We start from the raw sequence: 17,458 nt of genomic DNA, 5'->3' as shown, positions 1-17,458 counted from the left end.
ATTGTACGAATCTTTATTTTTATATAATATTTAAATTTATTTATTATATTGAATGCGGAACTTTTGACTCAAGATTATTAAAAAAAATCAATATTAATTATTCTTATGCCTAAAACATCTATTCATCAGGTTGAAGAACTTCAAAAAAACGACATAATTAATGTTTACTGTAAATGCAGCATAATAAACTTAAACATCTTGCTTTATACACCCCATATATAACAGTGTATTCAGAAACTCACACTCATTCTTAGAAGAATCCAAATAAGACTAAATGTATGTCTCATAGAAACATAAAATACATAAAACCAAAGTGTTTGACCAGAACTTCCAAATCACAAAAAGTCGAAACATTTTGTGGGAGCATCAAAAGAGTCATTAATACTCCTAAGTTCTTTCTTCATATTGTGCAGTTCTTGAGTTAAATGATCGTGTCTCTTAACAAGTTCACCAATTGGCACCTTTATACTGTCTAGTTCCTGAGTTAAATGATGATGTCTTTTAAGAAGCTCACCAATTTGTGCCCTTGCATGCTCCAACTTATGATCCCTTCCCACAACACGTTGACGCATATCATCAACCCACGACCTCTCAAATCCAAGTTGAACAGCTTCATCACACAGTTCAAGGAACTCCTTTTCTCTCTCAGGATCAACACTACCAACACTTTCACTTCGAAGGAACAACAACATATCTGCCAATGTTTTCAACATCCAAGCTCGAAAACGATCATTGAACTTCTCACAGGAATTCCAAAGATGAGGATATGCTGCTATCGCCTCCACTAGCAGAGAAATTTGTGAATCATTGAGATCAACGAACTTCTTATACTTTTCCAATCTTGTACGAGGATCTGTAGAAGCTGTAAAAAATTTGAGGAGTAGGCGACATATGAATATAGGATAAAGAAGAGACAAGCAAAGAGTAATAACCTGGCGTAACCTCAACTCTGTTGTTAGAAACAATTCCTATTTCTGTCTTCTCTTCATTCATCTCATTATTTTGTTTAACAACCTGGGAATCTTGTTTAATTGTAGCTCCCTCTGTTGCAGGTTTCCTTTGTCTTCCTATTTCCTCAATATTCTATTCATCACGAATGGAAAAGTAATGTTTGTGTATATTTGAAGTTATAACTTTGAAAAACATTCGTTTCCTAATGTACATCATGTGTGTTGGTAACACAATAATTTGACCAATTTTAGTTGTTACCATGATTATAAGCAGATTTATTTTATGCAAGGGAGTTACCATACAAGTTTGAGATGAAGTTCTCACCTCTAAAACAGAAGTTGGTATTGCAAGTTTATCTGATGTCGTAGTTTTCCCAATGTTGTTTGCCTCTGTTTCATCAGTGAGCTTTACAATGCCAAAAGTTATGTTGATTGATTAGTAAGTTAAGTTTCGTTGTTGTTATTTTTATTTGTTCCATCATGTAGTTCATTAATATATCATTTTTTAGAAGATTAAAATAAAATATATAAATACCTGAGTCATGTTTGGAGAAGAAATGAGTGGGAAATTTTGGTCCATCGCTTGTGGGTCTGATGTCATTTCACTTTTTCTGTGTATTTTTTGGAACTCTTGTGTTTTAGACACCAGTGTTTTTGTTTCAATTGTCTTATGTTCACCTACCATTTCAACTATGCTATCCGACATAGATTGATTGTCATCATTGAGTTGTGAAGAAGATGATTTAATTTCAGATATAGGTGGATCTTCATGGCTCATTTTGATGGTACTTTGGGTTTCTCCAAGTGGATTTTGTTGGTCTGTCAGGTATGATCCAGTCGTTGATTTTCCATCCACCAACTCCTATATGAAGTGATGAATAGGTAGTAAGTAATAAAAAGTGCTTGGTCATTCCATTTCTCAAATATTTAGAAGACCTTAATGTAGAGTTACCTGTGAATATGTTACACGATTAGACTTTTCATCCACCTCTGAATTTATTGAAGTCGCATTAACCAGTTCCTATAAACCATAATCTTTCTCAGAAAGTTTCTTATCTGATTTTTCATTCATCTAATCAAAGATAAAATATATAGAAAAGGAGCATCTCAATAAGTCTGTTTTTTGAGAATAATAATAATTATAAATGAAAAGACTATTTTTTTAATTAATGAATCGAGTCTCAAAGAAAAAAAAAAAAGAGATGAAGTTTGTCAAGTTTTAGTGAAGCAAGTGATGGTGTATATATACTGTAGTTAAATGTCATTGTCAGTATGATTGAATTTCAGTAGGTTAAGTTGGATTGGTTGATTGGTTCTGACCTGTGGAGAAGGCAACTCAGTAGAATTGTTGCTTCTAGAAACTTCATCTAATTTCTGTATTTCATCCATCAATGACTCAATATACCAGCTATAAATTCCAGAGTTTTCCAAACCTGTAGTTCAATACATAATTAAGGACTTCATTTAGCAATGGAAAACAACGCAACCTCAACATTCCGTGAATGATCATTACATTGTCACAATTAAAAAATATGGAAAAGAAAATAATGTGTAGACAATTATAAATACTGTGATTATTTTTGTACTAGTGTTTGGTGTAAAATTTGAATGACATAGTTAATTTGTTCATATTTTCTTTAGGAGGAACAAAGAAACATAAATGATTTGGTAGTTGAGGGTAGTTATTTGAAATGTAGTTATGGTCTAATTCTACGAACAATTAAAAATGTTAGCTGAAGAATTGAAATTTCACGATTGCATTATTAAGCGAAATCAGGATGAGTAGTTTATATATAAAGGTTCCATGCATAGTATTTACCTTCTAATAGGGAAAATTTTTGTGGGAGCTCATGAGGAGTAATTGTTGAAGTCAAGGAGAGTTTTGAAGAGTTGCGAACAATACGATACTTGACATTTAAAAATATAGTCTCTTGGTTAAAATTTGAAAGATGCATAAATATTAAAAGTTGGAGTTGTGGAAGTTGAAGTTTGGTGTTTCCTGTGTTGTCGTATTCACATCCAATAAACGCTTTTAGTTCAGTGGCTCCCTTTATGATTAGAATCTTCAAGTTGGAAAGATCATTGGATGCAGATACAGAGGCAAAACATTTCAACTTATGGCATCGTTCAATAAGCAATGATTGTAGTTTGGGGAAGCATGGTCGTGGAGAATAAGCAACGATACTAGAATCTTCAATGACATGTCTTAATTCATTGCATCCAATTACTTGTAGATAATTCAACTCTGGTAGGGATCTCAACATAGAACGAGGAAATATTACATTCAATTTTTGACACCTCATTATTGTTAATGAGTTGAGATGTTGGAGGGTAAATGAGTTGTTGGTAGCCACCCAAATATGAGTCATTCGAGGTAGATATGCCAACGACAAATATTCTAACTTTAAACTCACTTGTTGTCCCATCATGCCTCCAACAAAAGCCATTCCGAATATATCTTCCAATGACTCACAATTCGAAATAGTTACCCATTTCAAACTTGAGAACATTGAAAGGTCACTATCAAATTCATGGTCATCTTCAACCATGTTTTCCTTTTTATTTCTTTTCACTCTTGCAGGAGTTACTATATGCTTCAAACCATCACACTCTTCTATGGTCAATTCCTCCAATGAAGTCAAGGTCTTAGCTACACATGTCGTAAACAATGAGCCTAACATTGGACATGAATGTATCTCAAGTTCTGCAAGGCTAGACAGAGAAAACGATCCTGAAAATCAATTAAAAATAAGAAAATGTTAGTCTAAGAGTTCATAATGATGAATAATAATCATCCAAAACAATTTCTTATGCCCACTTCACATTTTCACCATCTTTCTGTGTGTGATAAAATTATACACATAATTTTTCTTAACTCGTTATATTTTAATAACTTATGCATTCACTTTTCCAAATAAATTCATATACATCACTCTTATTATATAACAACTTTATTAAAAACATTGATCTCCGGGGACGAAAACCACAAATCCAAAACATCAAATAATCAGCTGATAATAATGAAAAAAATCATCCAATACACTTTTCTTATGTCCACTGCACATTTTCACTATCCTTTTTCTTTTAATAATTTCAGATTTAATTACCTTGTATAATCTCTATATTTACGAAAAATCCATCTTAGTTTTGGTTCCTATATTCTAATAGTTTTCAATCTATATGATACCACTTGTAATTTAATTTACTCATCAAGATAATATATATGAAAACTAAAAGAAATTAAAAATATATATTATTTTTAGGGATTAAAAAGAAATGTTCTTACGTAGATAGACTCAAAGATAAAATTTTATAAATAAAGCCATCAATTGAGTAAATAATTTATAATTTTATATGGAAAATATTTAAAATTCAAATATATTTCTCTTGTTCTCTTACTACGTGACTAATATCATATACAATGTTTTAACAATTAATCTTCCTATATTTTTCATATACGACAAATTTTAACTAACTAACTACATTAAAAATATAACTGTAAGGTCAGAAACACACTTATTGGATACATTCCAAACAAAAATCTAGATTCAATTCTTAAGGATTAATGGAGCCACTTTCAATTTGTTAATAGCTATTACCAAACATTTGATATCATGAAAGTTATCTACTACCTTTTGTCAGTGAGAAAAAATATATACATAATTTTCCTTAATATAGTATATTTTGATAATGTATGAATTTACTTGTGTATATAATATTATACATACATATATATATATATATATATATATATATATATATATATAATGCTGTTATATTAGATTACATTATGACTTATTTCTAGAGTTTAATAGAAAAAACGACTTCAAAAATATCAAATGGTTTCAAAAGTTAGATTTAGTCATTTCTTTTTCATGTTTGTATTCTGTTTTAGCAGAAAGTTTCTCCACTCCATGTAGGAATCTTTATCACTTAATATTGAAAATAGATTATTCAATCTTCACTACACCTTTTTTCTAATAAATTATGTTGATATCTTTAAGTTTTTTCCAATTATCCTGATAATATACTTTTTCAAGAGATCTTCAAGGAAAAAGTGTTTTTCGACACCACTATTATAAGAAAACTATTAGTCATTTATATAAATGTTATGTCCACAAGTTGATTCTTGTTTACAAAACATTGATCTCAAAGAACTAAAACAACAAACCCTATCATCAAATAATTTAGTGATAATAATGAAAAAAAAATCATCAAAAGACAAATTTTCTTATGCCTGGTACACATTTTCACCGTACTTCTTTTAATATAATACTATATTATTCGCGTATTTATAATTGTGTAATTGTTTAAATTATTCACCTTAATAAAAATATCCAAACAACGTGTGCTAGTTTTATTTAACCATATATTTTATTGAACATGCAAAAAAATAATAAAATGTACAAATATGGGTTAAACATGGTTATGAGATGTAAATGGAAAATGTACCTGAGCTATGGTTCACAATAGGTGGTGATGGAGTTGAACTGTTTTTGGAAGAAAATATCATTTGGTTTGTCTCCAAAAGTTGATGCTCATTTTCTTCAATAATTCCATCTTTTTCTTCTTTTTCATCTTGGTGTACTGATGGAATAACATCTCCGATTATTTGTTCAAGCATATTGCACTCTTGTATCACAAGGCTTTTCAATTGAGGTAGGCCTCCTATGATACCGGCAGAGAATACATCTTTTAATTCTTTACATTTGGACACCTCCAAATCCTCAAGATTTTGGAAAATTTTGGAATGCTCGAAATGTCCAATTGCAAATTCATCTTCACTTTTCTTTGTAAAATTGTCATCATTTGTTACTATATGCTTCAATATATCACAATCGGATATTTCTAATAATTTCAACTGCACCAAACCTCGAGCCATGTCACATGTTAAGAGAAATGTCAACTTAGGACAATTTTCTATAAATAGTTTCTCTAATTTTTTAAAAGATCCATCGACAGGTACACAACCATGCCATAAAGCCCTTAAACACCACATATTTGTGATTGTCAAGCTACACAATTCGGAGAAGACATTTCCCACCTTGTTCAAATGATTGCTAGTGTCAACCAAACACTCTATTTCAGAATTGTGTATCTGCAATTGATTCAACTCACTCATACTTGCTCCAATTTGAAATATATCAGGTACGATGTTTTTTGCACCTCCCTCAATGTTTCCCATAGTTAGCTCCTTTGAGCTTTTGGCCATACGCATAATAATCTCATTTGATATGTCAAAATGATAAAGCGCTAAAGTTGCATGAAAAGAGCAAAACTCAAGTTGTGGAGAGTAATAATATAATGTATTGTATCCTAACACAATTCCATACCTTTTTAATGTTTCGGGGAGGACATTAAGGAATTCAACGTTTCCATTCCAGTAGTTTTCTAAGATATATAATTCCTCTAGAGATCGGATTAGTTTAATCTCTTCAAAGTTCCTCCTTTCAATGTCACAATGACTAAACTCTAACAATTTCAAGTTTGGAAGTTGTGTAACTCCAACATCGGTTTCTAGTTCAAGGAATGAAGGCAATGAACATCGACGAAGTGAAAGACTTTGAAGTTTCTTCATATCTCTTACAAAGGATATGTCACTCAATTTCCAATACTGAAGGACTAAACAACGAAGATTTTGTAATGTTTTGAAAGACATGGTTGACAACTGCAGCCCGTTGTTATCATTTTGATTACTAAGAATCAAAACTCTAAGTTTTTCCATTTTCTCAAAAATTGCATCGGATACTTCCAACTTTGTTTGTATGCTTAAAAACTCAAGATTGGAACAATCAATATCATTTGGAAATTTCACACACCATAGATATCTCATTAAACCATGATCCAAAGTTACATCTTTTTCTAGTTCACACTTGATGGCCTTATTCTCATTCTTTGCTATCCATTGGGCTACATCACGAACCAAGTCATGCATTTTGACATGTTTATCACCTACATCCAACAACAAACAAGAACTTACAAGCTTAATCTTGGCTGCAGTCACTTCGGTCCTTGCTTCTTCATACGTGTCAAATCCATCAACCACACCTAATCCTATTGCACATCTTATTAAACCTTCGATTGGAATCTCATAATCTTCAGGGAATGCAGAGCACAACAATAAAAGTGATTTAGCTTCTTTAGTGTCTAGATTATCGTAGCTTAAGTGTAAACACTTATAGGGATCTTGCAAACCTTTTCCAATATTCATCGGCTTAGAACTTCTCAATTTATTCAAAGCAGAACGCCATACGTCCTTTTGTTTTTCCTTCAAGCTACTGGCAACAGCTACAATGGCAACAGGCAATCCTTTACATTCATTAGAAATTGATATTGCCAAATCCCTAATGGTTTTAGAAGTGTCTTTAGATATAAGTGCTTTGTTTTGGAAGAGAGCCCATGCTTCTTCATCAGTTAAGATTGGTAGATAAATTATTTTTTGGCAATCCATTAAAGTACAAACTTCTTCCGATCTAGTGGTAATCAGAATCTTGCAGCCTTTATGGTGTTCAGATGAGGGAATCCCTATGCGACCAAAATCAATTTTCTCCCACACATCATCTAAAATAATAAGAATATTTTTTTCCTGGGTTAATCTCATGCATAAGCGTTGGGCTCTCTCCATTTCTTCATTTTCTGGAAATGTATACTGCAATGAACTTGCAATTTTTTCTTGAATCCTGGGAATTGCTACTGTACTAGACACAGACACAAAAATAACTTTGTCAAAAAGATGCTCAGCTTCTGCTATCTTCTTAACTTCCATTGCTAAAGTGGTTTTACCACAACCCCCCATTCCATACAATCCAATCATGCCAACCCCATCATATTTCAATGCTTTCATTACTTGATCATAAGCATATTTTCTACTCTCAAAATTCATACTTTTTTCTGTGAGAATATCAAAAGTGTTTGAAGGAATTGAGGCAATACGTTCAAGTTGTATATATTGTCTACCTTCTTGAATGATCTTTTCAAGCTCTGCCTTTTTATTTGCCAACTTTTTTCCTAAACGGTATCGCCAAATCCAATTTGGACAGTACCCAAAAAAACAACTCTTTTTGACGTTTGCCTCGCTCAGCAGACGATTCACATATTCTGAATCAATGTTTGCATTCTCCAACCATTTATCAATAACTTCACTAGTCTTTAAGGTTTGTCTCCGAGCATGTGTGACCCTGTCTTCTACATTCTTTCTTGTTTCGGTCAAGTTGTCTTCTTCTTTTTCAAGCTCTTTAACAAAACCATTAAAGCACAAGGAGTATTGTAATTGATTGAAACCCTTCCACATCAAATCTTTTGAAATATCAGCCAAAAGACCATAAAGGGTGTCCATTTATTCTCCCCACTAAATTCAACTTAATTAACCTGAAATTACAGAACATATATAAAGATAAACATATTTGATATTGAGTTCCATACCTAATTAAAATATAAGTTTAGACATGTTAGATTAAAAATGTGTTTTATTCGTTTAGATATTTATTTCAAATAATCAATATTGTAGTAAAATTATACATATATATATATATATATATATATATAAAATTATTTGTATTTTAATGATTACTTTTTACAAGTGAGGAAGAATATTTGATAACCTATACGATTTTACAGAACATGAAAATTGTTCTTTTTAATGAATAAATATAGTTTATCTTCTCTTTTTTTTCATTCAATATGGAACACGATTTTTTAGATATTTTCCCTTCTTAAAAAAAATTAAATTCAAATATAAATATAATTGAAGGGCAAATAAATTTTTTGTCTAATAATTATTTTGTCAATATAATTATCAATTTAAAATATGTTAAGTACAAATACTTGTTTAACGTGATGTAAAAATCTATGAATGTACTCATATTTTAAAGTGAGTCATGTATCCGTGTCTGATTTTATTAATACCTATCAATGAAGTATTTAATCTATAAAATAATAGTTATTTTATGATAACAATAATTTATAATTTTTTTATTTTGACAATGTTTAGTATATATTATTTTAATTTGGATTCATACAATAACAATCATATAGTTATCATGTTTTTAAGAATTTTATGTATACTTTTCAATATATATATATATATATATATATATATATATATATATATATATATATATATATTACGTATCATATCCTATAAATGTATCAGTGTATCGATCCAGGTCACTCAGCTCGACCTTGGTCAGGGTCAATTCGGCATGACCTTTTATCCAAATTGACTCGGTACGCTACGGTCGAGGTCGGCCCAGCTTGACCTTCAACCTTGACTAACTTCGCTCAACTCTTCGGCTAGGGCAAATATCGCTCGACTCTTCGATCCATACCAACTTAGCTCAATCTTCACTCGAGACAATTTGGTTTTATCTTTTGCCCGACTTAGCTCAGCTCAACCTTTGGCCTGACCTGACTCGACTTGACCTTTTGTCCAACTCGGATCAAACTTTGGTCTGACCTTAAGTCTAATTTGGATTGACCTTCTACCTAACTTGATCCAATTTGACCTTCGACCTAGCTCCTCTCAACACAACCTTCAAACAAAACTGACTAGACACAATCGTCAAGGTGACTCAACTCGACATTCATCCCAAACGACTTGGCTTGACCTGCGGGTCAGGTTGACTCGTCTCGACCTGCGACACAGGCCAATTCTACTTGACTTTTGACCTAAGCCAATTTGGCTCGATCATGTGCCAACTGTCTTGACTTAACTTAGAGACACTTTTGTTTTGTATTTTCAAAATCGAAAAATGATTCAAATCTAAATATAATCCAAATTCAATTAAGTGAATTTCATTTAAAGTCCAAAATAACATGGATTTGCATTATTATGAACTGTAGTTCATAATTTAGATGTGTGCATCCCTATATGCTTGATAGAAAACAATAAGTAGAAGAAGAAAAATAAAAGGAAGAAAAATACAAAACAAATCAAGTTCGTTCTAATGAAAATTAGAAAATAAATTCCTTACAAAAGATTTTATAATTGTAAAGGACAAAGATTAAGTTAAATGGTAAAATGAATATTTTAATAAATATTAGATTTTATGTGGAAATTGAGCCTTGGAGAGCTAACAAATTTTGAGTTGAATATGTTGTTGGATTTAACGATGGAACGAAACCACAAATACTATATATGATGGAATGAGTCTTGATTTATTACAATCTTATTTTATAAATAATATCTTAATGATGGGATTAAAAAAGATATGCTGTTTATCAAATTATAAATATAATTTATCTATAATTTATATACTTAATTATTAATTGAAAGTTATTATGGATTATTTTTAACTTAATCACATATTTATAAAGTCATTACTTTCACTTACTAGTTTTTTTGAAACATCTTTTAAAGTAACTACGTTTAAAAAAAATAGAAATGATTATTAATAATAGATTTAATGTTATTATTAATGTATTTACACATTTATAAATTACCTAATAATAAAAATGTTTCTAAAATATTTAATATTCAAATACATGATATTAGATAGTTAAAATTTTGACCATGCCCAAAAACACTTCTAGTTTCTTTTAATTTAAGATTTAATATATATATATATATATATATATATATATATATTTATATTTATATATATATATATATAAGTATTTTATTACTTTCTTGTTTGAAGAAAAAATATTGTTATAGATTTCATTATCCACATTATTTTTTAAAGACAATGTCTACTCAATTAAAAATAAATAAATATATTTTTCAATTTCAATGTAGTAATATTTAATAGACTACTAAATGATTTTTAAGCTTAATTATATATAATATCTATTAAATAAAAGAAAATTAAGGAACTAATGCATTGGTTGAGTTTTTCATGTAGTTGACTATAATAATAACATAATATTTTCGATTTAAGATATAAATCATTCAGATTTAATTATGATTATATATTTATAAATCTTAACACAATTTCACACTAGAGAAATGGATAAATTTGGTGAAATTAAAATTAAAAGAAAATGTAATAGGAGATAAAAACATAATTTAATGACGTACCTCTTTGTTTAGAATATTGATGCTATATAAGTACAATAATGGGTGACTTGGTCAGAAAGAGGGTTCAAAGTCTGCTGCAAGAGACAGTGAATATTGAATAAATGATGCAAAGAAATTTGCATAAAGGATTTTGAGCAAAGATATGAAACCTTTACCTCTTTAAAATATATATTTGTGGAGATTGGTGAGTTTATGATCCGAATGTTGAGTAGTGTATGAGTTGGTGTGGTGAAATGAAGAACAATTATAGGGCATAAACATGTGAAAGGTAACCTTGTATTCAAAGAAAAAAATTAAGATATATAGATCATCTTTTATTCTTTTCCAGAATGTTTCAGATTCTTTGAAGAAAGAGTTTGGTAATCCCTTGTTTGAAGTTATGCTTAAAGTGTTTGCAATAACTTGTGTGATCCTCCATTGTTGAGCATCCACCAATTTTGCAAATCAAAGGCAACAACATAGATTCTCACAAAAATTCCTTCACTTGTAACGGAGGACACAAAGGACACAAACATGATTTATAAAAATATATTATGAACTATGATTGTTAGACTTTAAACTAAGTTAAAACATGTTTTATAAAATAGAAAAATGTTGCTTGTGCAAGGATTTCTCACTTAAGCAACATTTTTTTAAGTAAAACAAAGGTTGTTCTAGAATTTTCTTTTGTTCGATTTGTGATTTATTGTCTAAGTTATATTGATCACTAAAGGGGTCACTCATACACCTGAAAGAAAATATATAATATGAAAAAATTATATATATAACCATGATTATAACCTATATATAAAAAAATATAACCTATAAGATATTATATATATATATATATATATATATATATATATAAAAGAAATAAATTGTAGAATAAAAATAACTTCCCTTAACTTAATTTTTGTGAACTCTAGCCAAAGAATGGGTAAACACCCTCTAATATGCAATTCTTGATCAAGTCAAAAATCAAGTCCTAACATCAAATAATTACAAACCACTATATAATTATCATCTTTAAATTATTGTACTCACTTAATTAAGAAACCACAAACACAAGTCCTTACAAACAAGAACTTCATTAAAAAGAAAACTTTACTTTCTTGCTAACTTCCAATTCTATATGGTTTTATTAATTATAAACAATCCAGCCTTGGCAAACCTCGTCATCTTCAGGTGCTTCCCCAACCAAATTGTCCACACTAAAAAATCGAACTTTATTTCCCGAAAGAAAATCAAATTATCTGGAAGGAACTGTAACAAGATGTTCATGTTCTATGTATTGTTTACCTTCTTCAATGCACTTTTAAACGTCTTTTTAATTTGCTAACGTATATTCTATAGACAAATATTCCGTTCCCAACAATTCATATAATATTTGTACAAAATCACTTGTATAATAACACGATATTGTGAGTTAAACAATCTGGAAAGAGTAACTCTTATTGGAATAAAATTGACTAGATTGCTTAAAATTGAAGTAATTTGAACCCATATAAAAAGACTAAGTGGGTTGCTTTTATGAAAAGCATTGGAGATGCTTTTAAGAAAAACTGTAGATGACCTGGTTTAAAATAGAATAGCAATTCAGGAAAAGTTTAGTTATGCTAACAATTTCATGCGTGGCTGCAGCTTTTTAAAGTAAGGAAAGTATTGTATAAATCGGTATTATTCTAATGCCTAAAACATCTATTCATCAGGTTATATTACGTGTACAATATATGACTCAGAATGATACTCCTAAATATAGAACAACGTATCCTATGTTTCCATATGCTAACACAATGATACACCTGAATTTATATTGAGGCACACTTCCGTGTTAATTTTACTGGCACTCACTCAAATGAATGCCTTCCACGTCTTTGACTCATATTACCAAAGACAATAAGGTGATTAATAGTTTCAATGCACAGAAGTTATGACTAGACAGTGTCAAGCCAAGTCAACCACGAGAGGTTGACAAAGTGGAAAGCTTCTTATGACATGAATCATTGAAAGAGAAGTTTCAAATGCAATAAGTATATAGCCCCACCATAAACGTAGAGTAGCTTGGTAGTCATCACTCATGGCTGTCAGCGTTTAAACAAATAGTTTCTGAAGTCAGTGGTATAACTTCTAGTTTGCAAAGAATGCAATATTTCTTTTTCTCCGTGTGAAGTTTGGGGGATTTAAAATTGGTTTCAGCTTTCAATTGAATGAATTCTTTACTAACCAGTAAAAACTGGTCAGAATAGAGTTACAAACAAGCAATCTGTCCTGGTCTCTCACGAGTTACAGCGAAGAAACTTTACCGAACGAGCAATCACTAAATCTGAAAGTCTACTAGACAAATGTTACAAAATAAAATTTCAGCTTCTAAAACATCCGTGGTTAATGTCTCATTGGTCTCTAACCAAGTGTGACTTAGTGTACAGTTAAATCTAAAATACTGTGGGAAGAATGCTAAGGCACAACCCAAATAATTGTTTCACTATTGCATAACCTACAAAGCGTTTGGTTCTTCTGTAGCAGTGGCAGCAGCATGAAGAAGCTCATCTGGAGTGGCAGCCGGATCCAGGTCCCAACACCTTTCTGGTAAATTCTCGGCTTCCCCCTTCAGCAACCAAGAAGGCACTTGATGAGAAAACCGCAACATCTCTCTTTTGGGTATCCATTTTATGGCACTCTTGTCGCTATTACTCTGATATACTGTTTTAAATCCAGCCAACTTAACAAGGGGACTAACACAAACACCAAGTTCCTCAGAGTAATCATCCAGCACCTCAACCATTTCATACTGATGCCTCACTTCATCTGGTGTAGATCTGTTCCAATTCGGTGACCAATTTCGATACACGGCCCAAATATCTCCACTTCTGGGATATATGCGGACACAACCCCCTCGACCAGCCTTCTCCTGACTTAGAACATGAGAAAATATGTTAACCTGATCAACAACATCTGAATTAAAGGCCCTGAAATTTCCACAAGATTTCGTAAAACCTGAATCCAGCCAGTTTACTGGGCCAAACTCGCTATCAGTTTTGGAACTCAGGTAACTGATGTGAATCTTGAATGGATTGACAGTCACAACCTCACGGATCATACAATACAACCGTGGCATTCCATCTTCCTCATCGTACAGGGCCCATATTTGCTTTGGCCTGAAGCATTCCTCTGACCTATCTTTATCAAAGTCATGAAAGTCAGAATCTGGGACAGTAATTGAGATTGGACCAGGTTTCCCATTCTCTAGCTGTAGACCAGAAACATTCAGGGCTGTTTTTCTACAAGTCTCTCTTTTTACTAGACCAACTTGAGCTTGAGATTTTTCTCTCTCTTTCAGAGCAGCAGCAGCTGCTGCTTCTGCTTCGGATGACAGCTTGATCTCCTCCAGTTTCTGCCTGATTACTGTCCTGGCTTTCTCAATCAATAATTTTCTTGCATCAAATGCCGGTGCCATGGAGCAATGTTTGGTTTGAACTTCAACTGCGCCAGAAGGCTTTTGGCCGTGTCCAGTGCTATCATTTCCGTTAGACACTATTGACTCTAGACCACATTTGGAACCCTTTTCTTCGTAGCCATTTCTGAAAGTGCCTCCCACAACAACTTTCTGTTTTTTGTCAGGTCTACTTAGTTTATCTTCCTGTGGTTCACTATAGGAGAACGGTACATCTGAATTTGTATTCACCATGGTCTCTGCTACATGATGCCTCTTATCAGCTCCTGTTTTGAGTTTTGGTCTTCCCCTCTTCACATTTCCATTTGCCCGATTGACTGAATCAGCAGGTAATGCAGGTGATCCGTTTTGATTAACAACTCCAGCAGAGCCCCACTGAAATGAAACATTTGGAACGTACTCATATCCATGGCCAGAATGATATCCTGCAACCCCATTCCCATTGAAATAGGGGGCACTGGTTGGAACATATGAGACACCATCAAATGAATGACTTCCATACCCATTTCCCGGCACATATGACCAAGGACAATATGGAAATGAACCGTTTGCTGGGGCCGCCCCAGTTTCGACAGCCACAAAAGTGCCACGGCAGTTCTTACAAGATAGTCTTTTATTCACGTACTTGCGCAGATACTCGTACTGAACCTTACAAGAGGTGCAGATTGTCCAAAAGGTGTCAAGCCCACCACGAGGGGTTGACAAATTGGAACATTTGTTATAACCTGCAGCCCCTGTAGCAAGGGCAGGAGACAGATTCATCTGGTTAGTCCCACCCAACTGCGCATTTCTCTTGAGATCATAAGAACTGCGCATAGCACTATCTGATAGCCAAGTCCAAGCCTCAGAAACAAGCTTAAATGCCTCGTCAGCTCCCACACACTTGTTCTTATCTGGGTGAAGCAACACCGCCAACTTCTTGTACTGTTTCTTCACAGCCTCCTTATCTGCAAAAGGTTTTAATCCAAGAATCGAATAGTAATCTAGCTCACCATTATGTTTGACCTCAGAAGCAATGTAAACTTCAAACGTGGCCACCATTTGAGATATACCCTCCAATCCTGGACAAAGTGTTCTAGCCTTTACAGCATAGTTTTTTGCACCTGCAAAGTCTCTCACAGCAAATCGCTTTTCAGCAATCTCTATCGCTTTAAGTGCTTCCTCCTTGTTCGCTTCCATGTAGGAACAAAACTCACTTCACAACTGAACTCTTGAAACAGAAACTAAGACCCGCCCAACATCTTTTCCAATATCACATATAACCTCGTTTCCATGTCTGCTAACAGTTTTGGAACAAAAAGAACAAGTAAGTATTTATAATTTTAGAACTCAAATCATTTCCATCTAAGATCCAAATGACACCGACTCACAAACATTATAGTAAAATTAAACATACACAAAGACCAACATTAATATAGAACTGACAAGAGAAACCAAGCACAGCCCATCCGTACGCCCAAAATTTGGAGTAAGAGAAACAGATCGCGACATTTAACTGATTGAAATACAATTTTCAATTTTTCACATACAACCCATAAACGATTAAACTCCCTAAATCTTTCAATTTCAAAATCAATATAACATTAATCAAACGGGAGAGAGGGAGAGATGACCCATCTTTCAATCAGCACCCAATTCAAGTAAATTTGACAAAACCTACAACTTTCGAAGAGATCGAAAACCTAAACCAAAAACCCCCCAAAATTTATTTAAAACCAAAACCCCAGATGCAAAAAAAAAGCACAATAATTTAAATAATAATAATAATAACAAAAAAACTAACTCAGATTGGAGCGGTAATGGGGTGTTGAAGAAGAGCCAGATCGCCACGTGTAGTTTGAAATTAGAGCAAAATTGAGTGTGAATCTCGCTTGCTGCGCTAAAAACAGGAAAACACAGAACCCGATTTGTATGGACACAGTGGTGTGTGGTAAATGGTAAAGGTGAAGCCTTTGCTACAGAAACAAAAATCGGGAAGAAAGGGTTCGGGTGGCTCTCGGATCCGAAGTGGGTCCGATTCGGCGCAAGGTGGCGGCGATGAATAGGAGCTTCCGACAATCGCCGATCAGAAAGAGAAGGTTGCAAATAAAATAGGAATTATTATAAATAAAATGATGATAATTTTCTGAGCAAGTAAACGCTGTTATTACTGAGGTAGTTGGAACAAGCTAACGTGCACCGTAGGTGCGTAATCACTAATGACTGCATGACAGATTTATTACTTTTTTTTTCCCCTTTTTTAGAAAAATCTAGTACTAGTATTTTCCTTCATTTCACATTTTTTTATATTTTCATTACAGCTTAAATTTATTTTAAAAAAATTATATATTTTGCGGAAGTTAGAAGTTAGAGAGTGTGTTCTATAGTTGGTGCGAGGTTGGATGATGATTTGGAGAATTATCAGTGACGGGCATGGGACATCTCGTGAATGCTCCACATTGGTCATTTTATTTTTTTAAATTACATTTTTTCATCAAATAAAATGGAAAATTAATAAAAATACTATAGAAAATGATTTAAAACAACCCACCAGCCTGGTGACGCGTGATTTAAGTAATTTATATATAAATATGTAATATTAAATTCAAACTTGATTGCCACTATTGTAGACTTTAACCACACAATTTAATTCACTAACATTAAATACGCAATTATGTTGTTATAAGTTAATGTACAAATGTAACAATTGATAATTGGGTAAGTTATGTTATCTATCTACTCTTATCTCTCTTTCTTTTCTTTTCTTTTTTTTTAGATACAATATTTTGAGCTATTGTTTTTCACTTGGATTTACAAGTTTCAAACTTGAATTCTGACATTGATTTAACGTTGTCGATGTCATATAAGATGGACTTAAAATAAGATGAATTTGGGCTAACGTGGGAGGCCCAATAAAACATTGGTCGCCGAAAGTTAGAGGAAATTAATGTAAGCATGGACCAAAAGAAAAGATTAATGAAATGATGTTGTTGAGTACAGAATCAATCAATAGGACAAGAGTTGAATCTTGAAAAATCTGGTTGTGCCAAAAATTGAAGTGCTTGGATTGGATGCACACTT

General features: G+C 32.4%; 2 protein-coding genes across 2 annotated transcripts; both read right to left on the bottom strand.

The window, feature by feature from the left end:
• Window positions 1-203: 203 nt before the first annotated feature.
• On the bottom strand, window positions 204-11,212 carry LOC114193981. Its single transcript, XM_028083996.1, has 10 exons — window positions 11,124-11,212; window positions 10,969-11,042; window positions 5,403-8,318; window positions 2,770-3,681; window positions 2,271-2,383; window positions 1,903-1,971; window positions 1,486-1,812; window positions 1,276-1,356; window positions 933-1,083; window positions 204-862 (listed from the first exon to the last, which is right to left on the bottom strand). The coding sequence occupies exons 3-10, from the start codon at window positions 8,284-8,286 to the stop codon at window positions 336-338; spliced, it is 5,064 nt and encodes a 1,687-aa protein (XP_027939797.1). The 5' UTR covers window positions 8,287-8,318; window positions 10,969-11,042; window positions 11,124-11,212; the 3' UTR covers window positions 204-335.
• A 1,912-nt stretch (window positions 11,213-13,124) lies between these two features.
• On the bottom strand, window positions 13,125-16,518 carry LOC114194067. Its single transcript, XM_028084109.1, has 2 exons — window positions 16,182-16,518; window positions 13,125-15,674 (listed from the first exon to the last, which is right to left on the bottom strand). Exon 2 carries the CDS (start codon window positions 15,575-15,577, stop codon window positions 13,442-13,444), a length of 2,136 nt encoding a protein of 711 aa, XP_027939910.1. The 5' UTR covers window positions 15,578-15,674; window positions 16,182-16,518; the 3' UTR covers window positions 13,125-13,441.
• Window positions 16,519-17,458: the final 940 nt, after the last annotated feature.

This window comes from Vigna unguiculata, chromosome 8 (genome assembly GCF_004118075.2).
Source record: "Vigna unguiculata cultivar IT97K-499-35 chromosome 8, ASM411807v1, whole genome shotgun sequence".
NCBI lineage: Eukaryota > Viridiplantae > Streptophyta > Magnoliopsida > Fabales > Fabaceae > Vigna > Vigna unguiculata.
This window is presented reverse-complemented; position numbering and strand designations above follow the sequence as displayed.

Excerpts from the sequence above, each read along its gene's own strand:
- LOC114194067 (XM_028084109.1), bottom strand. The coding sequence starts at position 15,577 with ATGGAAGCGAACAAGGAGGAAGCACTTAAAGCGATAGAGATTGCTGAA.
- LOC114193981 (XM_028083996.1), bottom strand. The coding sequence starts at position 8,286 with ATGGACACCCTTTATGGTCTTTTGGCTGATATTTCAAAAGATTTGATG. Across the intron at positions 1,972-2,270 it reads CTGAGTTGCCTTCTCCACAG|GAACTGGTTAATGCGACTTC; the intron begins GTCAGAACCAAT and ends TATGGTTTATAG. Across the intron at positions 1,813-1,902 it reads ATCGTGTAACATATTCACAG|GAGTTGGTGGATGGAAAATC; the intron begins GTAACTCTACAT and ends CACTTCATATAG.